Source organism: Camelina sativa, chromosome 9 (genome assembly GCF_000633955.1).
Source record: "Camelina sativa cultivar DH55 chromosome 9, Cs, whole genome shotgun sequence".
NCBI classification, from domain to species: Eukaryota; Viridiplantae; Streptophyta; class Magnoliopsida; order Brassicales; family Brassicaceae; genus Camelina; species Camelina sativa.
Window position 1 is genome coordinate 5,325,181 of NC_025693.1, and position 10,889 is coordinate 5,336,069.

A 10,889-nucleotide genomic window follows, 5' to 3' on the forward strand; every position below is an offset into this window, starting at 1 on the left:
AAAATTACCTGGTAGCTACCAATGACATGGATCACAACAAACATGTTTGCGGTTGCGATTAACCAAACCGGTTTCTTGAGTGTTCCAAGAATGTTGTCGTCAACATCATTTCCGAACATCCAATAACCGATAAGTGCGACCGGAAAATAACAGAGTGCGACGACAATATAAGCAACGACGACTCCTTTCCACATTGGTCCTTTCGAAGGCTTATCAGGCGTCGATGGGATCGTGGCTTGGATTTCTAAGACAACATTATGGCCTGCATATGCAAACGCTACTTCGCCTAACCCGCTGAAGAAGTTGAATACAGTTCCTGCTGCGGATTTCGCTTTGTAACCGTATTCAACATTTTCTTGAACACCTTTAGCAGCAGAGGCTGACCATGCAATTGTGGAGTAGCTAGAAACACCAAAATGGAATAATAATAAAAAGATTGGATCCTGTTCATTTAATTCATGACATCGGATTTACTTTTCCAACTCAAATTAATTTTCAGTTGAGAAATCTGTTTAGGTACCTGAGGGACATAACCGCGGCAGCGAGAGAAACGCCGGATATGGAGTTGAAGTTAGGGAGATGAGAAAGGACGAAATGTACGGATGCAAAAATCATAATGAAGTAAGTGAGTTTGATTGGTTTACAGTCCTCGCATACGAGTTCATGAAATTTCTTTAGAGATTTGCCTCCTGTGACCATATAAACGATGCAAACGCCAACTTCCACGATCAGCTGTTGCGGCACGACTATGTAGAGTCCAAGCTTTTCGCCAAACGCATGTTGTCCAAGTTCGTGGTAGCAGTCAAAACGCTGCATCTCCACCATTTGCCATAGTGTGTATAGTGTTATGATCCATGACAATACCAGAATTACAACACCCGGTCCCCTGTAAACCGGTCAATTTATTTAGCCTAAGACCGAATTAGTCAGTGGTTAATTGCATATTATATTCCTCTATTATCAAAATAATTATATCTGGAATATATTTGAAACTAGAAATTATTAGTAGGGTAAATACATCATTGACACTTATTATATTTCTGGTAATATTCAGTAAATTATCCATATTGAAAATTTTGTCATGCTTTTTACTAAAAAAATTGATGTAGAACAATTTTTAGTTGTAAATTCATCATATCTCATAATTTATCACATGAACCTTTTCTTACCTAGACACAAAACATTTTTATTTTCTACTAATATGGCTGGGAACTAGATTAAGTTGGTTTGGTTACGGTTCAATTTGGTTAGTCTGTTTCAAATATTGACAACCAAACTCTAAGCAAAGTGATTCGATTTGATTTGGTTTGGTTTAACTTCGATTTGGTTCAAATGGGTTCGGTTTAAACGTCATCGCGCGCTATAGAAAATCATTGCATCATTCAAACTCAAAGTTCTATTTTGTTGTGAGCTTAACTACTTTTTTGATTTACTGCATCAGTTAATTAAGGTTAGTTACAATACCAACCGAGCTGAGCCATGGCGTAAGGGAGGCTGAGGACACCGGCTCCAACCATGGCCGTGACATTGTGGAACGCAGAGTACCACCACTTCGCATTTCTCGATGACGTTATCGGGAGCCAGGCGTCGATTTCTTTTTCTCTTGCTGTTTTCTCATCCATCTGTTATATGAACACATCCATCAATACAACTATATTTGGGTATGAAATATATATTCGAAGGAGTAATTTTTGTAGTAATCCCAAAACAGAAACAGAAGAGTGGAAAACCAACATCTTTAGTGTGTGAATCTACATCAGGAGCTTGCTTTCCCATGGGGACACAGTATTAGAAAGAGTAGAAGAGGGAAAAGAGAGAGAGAGAGAGAGAGAGAGAGAGATAGAGAAGATACAAAAGAGCTTAACAAGTCTTCACAATGCTGAGGCAACCTTACTTATATACACAATCACACACACATATATATATATATATATAGCTAAATACGATGAGAGAAAGATACATATATATAGAGAGAGAGGTTTGTTTGACTTCTAAAACTATTTGTGGAGAAGTTTTATTATGTTCAATACGCCACAAAGAAAATTTAATATCTTACATGCACCCACCTTAAAAGAAAAAAAAAGATAAAGTATAAAAGTATGTGTTTATTCACACCACGATCAGATATATAATAAACATTCTTAGTTGTCGTTACACACATATATACATTTAAAAAAAGATTAATAAAATGAAGCACCAGAAACAAAAGAGATCACTTACATATTAATTGTACTTGAATCAAATTAATTAATATTATTGATAAAGACGATAGCGTGATTGGGCTATACATGTAACACCTCCTCACGCGAAAAAATATCCTATTCGATTCAAATATTATTGATTTGTAGATACAAGTAACAAAATCATATCCAAGCTAAGAAATTTTTTATAACGATGGTATCCGGTAAATGATTTAATAATAAAAAGATTTCTAAATCGTATATCAATACAGTATATATTATTTTCGTTCGGTTGATATTTTAACAAGTTTGAGTGAGTAATATAATCAGTGTTTTGAGTTCGGGAAGTTTGATAGATAGATAGATATGTGTACAAATGGCACGAACGAAGGACGACTTTTCAGAGAATGACCTGTCAACCGTTAGAAATACGACTGAAAATGTATATATATGAGTATGACTCAACTCAACATTTTCGTTACAATTAATTTACAAGCATACATTACAAATATCTTATTATATAAAGTTGGGTTTTGAAAGTTAACCATTAACAAGATTTTGACATGTGTCAAGTTATCAATCTGAGATTTTGACATGTGTAAAAGTCAATATTTAATAGAAGAGATTTAATATCAAAAATAAAATATTTTGTTTTAAAAAAATTAATAATGTAAAAAGATAATTATCAAAAATTACAGAGTTTATAAAAAATACAAAGTTTTTTAAAATAACTATAAGAAAATAATATATATATATATATATATATATTTTTTTTTCATAAAATTCAAATTTATAATATGATTTACTTATTTTGAATATGAAGTTATTAATTCTACAAAAAAATATAGAAAAGTGATTAAGAACAATATACAGTTAATTATTAACTCTAAATTTTGTAAATACTCATTTCTATATAAACATAGATCGTCTTATATTTAAATAATTTATTCAAAAACATTGTTTTCAACTTTGTTTAATCGAGAATTTTTTTTAATGGGAAGGTAAATTTTTCTTAATTTTTAAAAGCAAAATTTTCTCCTACTTTCTCCTTTTTCAGTTGGAAATAGGTAAGATTAATATGTTAACCCAAAAAAAAGATCAATATATGCGTCTTCCTTTCCTAATATAGTATTTTAAAATTTATTGTAGTATTTTTAGATTGTTTTATTTAATTTATATTTTCATCTTTGAATTATTTGGGATTCATATATTACCATGCTTATAATTTTCTATTGTTTATTTAATTATACCAAATTAATTTTCTTCTAATTTCACAACCTTGATTGGTTGGTCATAAACTCTTTTTTTTTTGCTAACATAATTGTTACCATTATTCATTCAATCCCAAAGAGAGATAACGAATAGAAGCTCATCAACCTAATGGATGGATAAAATAGGCTAATCAAACACAAGCGTACAACAAACATAGATAGATAAATTGGAAAAACATAAATCGTTGTTGATAGATCCATATGAGTTCAAAGACTCTGACACCCTGATTTGCAGAAAGTTTTTAAAGCCTCTTAGACATAACAAACCGGCCATCGAATATGGGTGGATCCACGGTCGGAAATAGATGTAGAACCCACTTAGGAAGGTGGGCCCATGGATTGAGAGTGGACATGGGCTCACTAAGCAAGGTGGCGGTTGAGGCGTTACAGAGGCAGGCTACATCATGGTGTGTCAAAGACACTTCCACAAATATATTGGAAAATTTAACATTAGTTACTATCAAAATATTTTGTAAAGTTAGAAAAAGATTTTTACTTTCATTGATTATCGGAGTAAGCCATTTTGAGATAGCAAAACATTTTCTCTCCACACAGGAGGAGGGCAGAGCCGAGGTTCTCTCTATGGTGGAGAAGGCTAGACACAAAGTTATCTCCCCAAGGAAGGAAGGTGGAGGAGGTTAGACGCAAGGTTATCTCCCCAGGGGGGAAGGTGGAGGAGGTTGGACGCAAGGTTATCTCCATGGTAGAGGAGGTTGGATGCAAAGTTCTCTCTATAAGGGATGAGTACGGAGCCGACGATTTTTCATTGTGATGATACATCATTGATTAATATATTATTTAATATATTTTTTATTCAAATTTTAGCCAACAATTTAAGTAATTAAAAACTATGCATAAGTGAAAGTAAAATAGTTGGCTTAATGTGTTCATATAGACATTTTCTAGCTGGTGATAAATAATATATTTGTAATATAGAGAGTATATTTTGGTGTAGAAAACACACTTTTAATAGTAACATACATAATAGATTTGTAAATGGATATAAATTAGTGTATTATAACAAAAATAAAATTTATAAATAACATACAACAAATTTTAATATACTTTTGTTAAATTTAATTTAATTTATAAAATTTTAACCCCGCACATCGGGCGGGTCCTCATCTAGTATATATATATATATACGATATACATCTTTATTATTATAAATATTTAAAAGTCTTCATTTCGGTAATTTACAGAAAATTGTTGATGCCAACCCAATTTTATATGTCCTTAGATTTTATTGAAGTTGAGGAAAAGAATATTGTAGACACATATAACATTTTTGTCTTAGTAAAAACATCAAAAATAAATGGAAAATCTTAATCACCTAAAAAAAATCCCAAATATCCTCAAATCTCAATGCACAATAATGTCAAACTAATTCATCATTCAAAGTATCATTAATTGTATAATTTTATTCTATATCTAAATAGTCTCGTACGTCAACTTTTTTTAAATCAACACATCGTTTAGACTTTAGATTAAATATGTTTGATGCTGCCAAAACAAAAAGATTAAATACTTTTGATCTTTTTGTTTTCTAAGAAAGCCAACAAATAAACATAAGACTCCCACATCTATACGTTTGTGACGCATAACGTTTTATGATTTTCTATAAAAGACGTTTTATGAGTTTTTTTTTGTTATTATAAACTGAACAGAAAGGACATGAAAGATGGAGTCGTCTCTCTCTCAGGGCTATTTTCTGGGTGATTACCCTCTACAGTCACCCTTCCTAACTTCTCCGATTGTTGTTGCGATCAGGAGTTCTTTTCCGGCCATAAGTATCACTGTCTTTTGGATTGATACTTCTGTTAGCGGTTATTTTCTGTCAATTCCTTTTGACAGTTTTTGGTCTCCTTCTTTTGGGGGTAGTAACCGCCAACGAAAACCGCCATGGATACCCTATATATCCTTCAGTTCCCCTCGCTCTTTCAACTTTCTTCATCGATTTTCATCACTTTTCTCACCCCCTTTCCAAACAATGAGTGATTATCTTAGGAAATCTATCCAAGATCTCGATCTGGGGATTGAGGATCTTCCGGCAGTTCTTCCCCCGGAATTCACTGCTCGCGCTGCTGATATCAATCGATTTTCGTTAGTGGTGACACCGGTGAATCCTAGGAAGCAGAATCTCTGTGCTCTAATACGACAGATGCCTCGAGTCTGGGGTTTGGCGGATGATTGTGTTGGGCGTTTAATTGATGGAGGCCGAGTCCAATTCTGCTTTCAAACAGAGGAATCCATGAACCTGGTTCTGCGTCGAGGGCCATGGTCCTTCAATGATTGGATGCTGTCTACTCACAGATGGTATCCCAACATCAGTGCGACTGAAATGAACATCATCCCTTTCTGGGTGCAGATACAAGGTATTCCTACACTCTATTTAACGAACGCTATGGTTAGATGGGTAGGGAACAGGCTTGGCTTAGTTAAGGAAGTAGACTATGATGAAAATGTTGCCCAAATAGGAGCAGTTCGTGTACGGATTGATTGGAATTTAGAGAACCCTTTGCGGTTTCAAAAGAATATTCAATTCATAGTGGGTGAGAACACGGTTATCAAATACCGTTATGAGAAGTTGAGAAACTTCTGTAAAAAGTGCGGATCTTTGAAACATGATGCTAAGGAATGTCCCTTACATTTTGATGTGGATGGTGATACGGATCCGGAGGAGCCTGACAATGATCATGATGATGACATCAATCTTGATGGTCAGAACAACATGTCTGACGCCCAAACTCTTGAAACTGTAGATCCCGCGAATTTCATTCCAGGATTACAGATGCCTCCTCCACCACCACCAATAGCGCAACATGAGGGTCAATCTGATTCCCTCTCTACTTTACCGAGTCTTTTTGAGGATCCCGACTTAACTGCTGAAAGACTGCGCTATCTTCAGGCTAAATATGCTGGCAAAGGAGTTCAGAACCAAATCCAAGGACATCTCTATGAGGATAACAGTGATAATGCATTGTCAGAATTTGTCTTCAGGAAACGAAAAAGAGTAAGTTTTGAGAGCGAGTTTAACAAAGCTGAAGCAGCAGAGGAGAAGGCGGTCCTGTGCCAACTCCACAAAAGAGACAAACCAACGGTTTCAGTTGGTTCATGTTCGATCACCAATGGATTCGACGGAGGCGCGGGGGGCCCGGTACCCCCATTCGATCCAATATGAGAGTGCTCTCATGGAACTGCCAAGGCATAGGCCATCTTTAACAAAATCTCGCTTACGGCGTCTATGTCTTTTTACTAAGTGTGATGTTCTTTTCCTTTCTGAAACTCTAAATAGATGTGATGTATTATCTAGACTTATGTATGACTTAGGTTTCTCAAACTTAATAACTGTACCCCCTCAAGGAAGGAGTGGTGGTCTTGCTTTGATGTGGAAAAGTCATGTGTCTCTCACCCTAATTTCAAAAGATGAGAGACTCATTGACGCCTCTGTAACTATAAATAATACCAGTTTCCACTTGTCTTGTGTGTATGGTCATCCTTCACAGAGTGAACGTTACCAATTTTGGAACAGACTAAAAGAGCTTTCAACAACTCGCTTAAGTACCTGGATACTAATGGGGGATTTTAATGAAATCATTTCAAATGATGAAAAATTAGGTGGACCAGCTAGAGAGGAGTGGACCTTCAGAGATTTTCGAGAGATGATCTCCGTTTGTGATATTTTAGATGTGCGAACACAAGGTAACATATTTTCTTGGACGGGTGAGCGACACTCACACACGATTCATTGCTGTCTTGATTGAGCGATGATTAACTCATCCGGCCGTGCACATTTTCCAAATGCTGAACTTGAATTTTTGGATTATACTGGCTCAGATCACAAGCCTATACTTCTGCATTTAAATGAAAAACAGCCACAACGCCGAAGAACTTTTTATTTCGATAAACGACTATGTGACATCCCATCTTTCAACTCGGTTGTCAAACGAGGTTGGTCAATGGAAAATGATAACTTGGATATTCCAATCACTCAAAGAATCTCAAATTGCAGACAAGCTATGGCAAAGTTAAAACATCAGTCTTCTTTAAATGCTGAGAAGAGAATAAAAAGTCTGCAACATAAATTAAACTTGGCGATGGAGAGCACAACTAGACAAGCGCGACAACAAATACCTTTATTACAGGAACTTTTGACAAAAGCTTACAGTGATGAAGAAAAACATTGGCAACAAAAGAGTCGCAATCAATGGATGGCTGAAGGAGATAGAAACACACAGTTCTTTCATGCATCTGCAAAGTCGAGATATGCAAAAAACAGAATGATTTCAATCCTTGATTCTTATGGAAACCAACATCGAGGAGACAAAGCGATAGGTGAGCAAGCGCAAGAGTTCTTTACTCAAGTTTACTCATCAAATGATCACCATGTCAATCCTGAGGTTTTCGCGGATTTTACCCCATCTGTTACTACTGCGATTAATGATAGCCTTACGAGAGACTTTAGTGATAAAGAAATATATGATGCAATTAGTCTAATAGGAGATGATATAGCTCCTGGTCCTGATGGACTAACAACACGCTTTTATAAACAGTGTTGGGACACAGTAGGTCCGCATGTCATACATGAAGTGAAAACTTTCTTTCGAACAGCAACAATGAAGCCGAGTATCAATCATACAAATATTTGTATGATCCCGAAGATTGATAATCCAACAACACTTTCCGACTATCGACCAATAGCACTTTGCAATGTTCTATATAAAATAATTTCAAAGTGTCTGGTCCAGCGTTTAAAACCTCATCTCAATGGAATTGTTTCGGAATCACAAGCTGCTTTCATACCAGGGCGCATAATACAGGACAATGTCATGATCGCTCATGAACTGATGCATTCTTTGAAAACTCGGAAAAGAGTATCACAGACCTATATGGCAGTAAAGACAGATGTAAGTAAAGCATACGATCGTGTGGAATGGAGTTTCTTACAAACAACTCTGCAGCTATTTGGATTTTGTGATCAATGGATCGCTTGGATAATGGCAACTGTTAAGTCCGTTAACTACTCTGTACTGATAAATGGGGTTCCATATGGCAATATTCGACCAGAACGAGGCATAAGGCAGGGAGATCCTCTCTCACCATACCTCTTTATACTCTGCTCTGACATTTTAAGCCATTTAATCACTTCAAGTGCAAAGGATGGAGATATAAAAGGAATAAAGATAGGAAATGGTGTGCCAAGAATTACACATCTACAGTTTGCGGATGACTCCTTATTTTTCTGTCAGGCCAATAGACGAATTTGTCAAGCTTTACGAGATGCCTTTGATGTTTATGAATATTACTCAGGCCAACAAATAAATCCGTTGAAATCAATCATCACCTTTGGATCTCGAGTATACGGTGCAACTCAAAATAGATTAAAGCTTTTACTCAACATACCAAACCATGGTGGAGGGGGAAAATATTTAGGACTTCCTGAACAATTTGGGAGAAAAAAGAAGGAAATGTTTACTTACATCATTGATAGAGTGCGAAAGAGAACAACTCACTGGAGTGCAAAATCATTATCTCCTGCTGGGAAAGAGATAATGATGAAATCAGTTGCAGTCTCCATGCCTGTTTATGCCATGTCGTGCTTTAAATTACCAAAAGGGGTGACTTCAGAGATAGAAACTTTACTAATGAACTACTGGTGGGAACGAAAAGCCAACCAACGAGGTATACCTTGGATCTCATGGAACAGACTAAAATATCCTAAAAAGGAAGGTGGACTAGGATTCAGAGATCTTGAAAAGTTCAATGATGCTCTGTTAGCCAAACAAGCTTGGAGACTACTAAAATACCCTAATTCTCTCTTTGCTAGAGTCATGAAGGCACGTTATTATCCTGATGATCTGCTTTTGGATGCAAAAGTTCACAAAAAACAATCTTATGGATGGTCTTCATTATTACATGGCCTGGACTTGATAAAAAAAGGAACTCGTTTCTTGATTGGAAATGGTAAGAAAATCCGTTTGGGTAGAGACAATGTTTTGGAGGGAACACCACCGCAAGTAGTAAGAACACTCGATCCAAATTGCAACCTAACATTGGATGTGTTGATTAAAAAGACGGGAGAATGCCGTGCGTGGGACACACAACAGATTGACAACATTGTAAACCAAACAGATTGTATTGAACTCAAAAAAGTATATATATCTCAAGTTGAAACGGAGGACAAAATAATATGGAGTTATACACTCTCTGGAGATTACACAGTGAAATCTGGTTACTGGTTTCTAACTCATAACCCTCTAGATTCAACCCCTGCGCCAACCATACCTCATGGCTCGATTAATCTGAAAAACAGGATTTGGAAATTAGAAATTTTACCAAAGATAAAACACTTCTTATGGCGAGTTCTCTCTAGGGCTTTACCCACAACAACTCGTCTACGTACTAGAGGTATGAGCATCCCTTCTATCTGTTCGAGATGCAACCGAGAGGACGAAACTATAATTCATGCATTGTTTACATGTCCTTTTGCACAAATGGTTTGGCGGATGTCGGGTATTTCCCTGCAATCCACAAATGGAATGCAAATGGATGCAGAACTCTCTATTCAAACCTTTCTTGATATTCAACCACATGACAACAACATTTATGATTGTCTCTTACCTTTCTGGATAATGCGGAGGATATGGAAAGCTAGGAACTCAATGGTCTTCGATGGTCTTCGGGAAAGTCCCACAATCACGATTTTAAAAGCTCAAAGTGAAACAAAAGACTGGATTAATAATCCTTTACTTTCAGGACGTGACATTCGTACAAATACGACTCATTCACACACCTGGTCACCACCTAACTTTCCAATGCTAAAATGTAATTTTGACGCTGCTTTTAATAGCCAAAATCATGAAACTATGGGTGGTTGGATAATTAGGAATTATCAGGGAGACTCCTTAGTTTGGGGAGCTTCAAGACTGCTACCTTCAGGTTCGGCCTTAGAAGCAGAGGCAAAAGCTTTTTTACTGGCTCTACAACATGCTTGGATTAGAGGGTACACTTCACTGATATTTGAAGGGGACTGTGAAACACTGACTAAGCTAGTAAATGGACAGCAGGAAAATATTGCTCTCTCAAATTTACTAAGAGACATTCAATTTTGGAGATCAAAATTTCAATTAAGTGAATGTAATTTTATAAGAAGATCATGTAATTCATTGGCTAAATTTGGTTGTCAAGATGTTGATTATTATGTTGAATCTGTAACAAAGCCTTTTTGGCTGTTACAACAGCTTTGTAATTCTTCAAATTAATTCAATAAATTTCTTTTGAGAAAAAAAAAAAATAAACTGAACAGAAAAAGACCTTAATCAATAGTAATACAGTATATTATTGGATATTGATATGTGCCTATTGGAGAGAACGAAGATAAGCAAGCACAATAACCAAACTCCAAGTCAACTCCATATAGATAGTTACTATTTTAATA

At 35.9% G+C, this 10,889-nt stretch overlaps 1 protein-coding gene across 1 annotated transcript in view; it reads right to left on the reverse strand.

The window, feature by feature from the left end:
- Positions 1-877, reverse strand: part of LOC109125181 (lysine histidine transporter 1-like) — a 1,253-nt gene extending 376 nt beyond the window's left edge. The window contains exons 1-2 of the mRNA XM_019229866.1: positions 521-877; positions 9-402 (exon numbers count right to left, since the gene is read on the reverse strand). Of these exons, the coding sequence (XP_019085411.1) occupies positions 9-402; positions 521-825 (699 nt within the window). The 5' untranslated portion in view covers positions 826-877. The remainder of the gene's footprint in view (positions 1-8; positions 403-520) is intronic.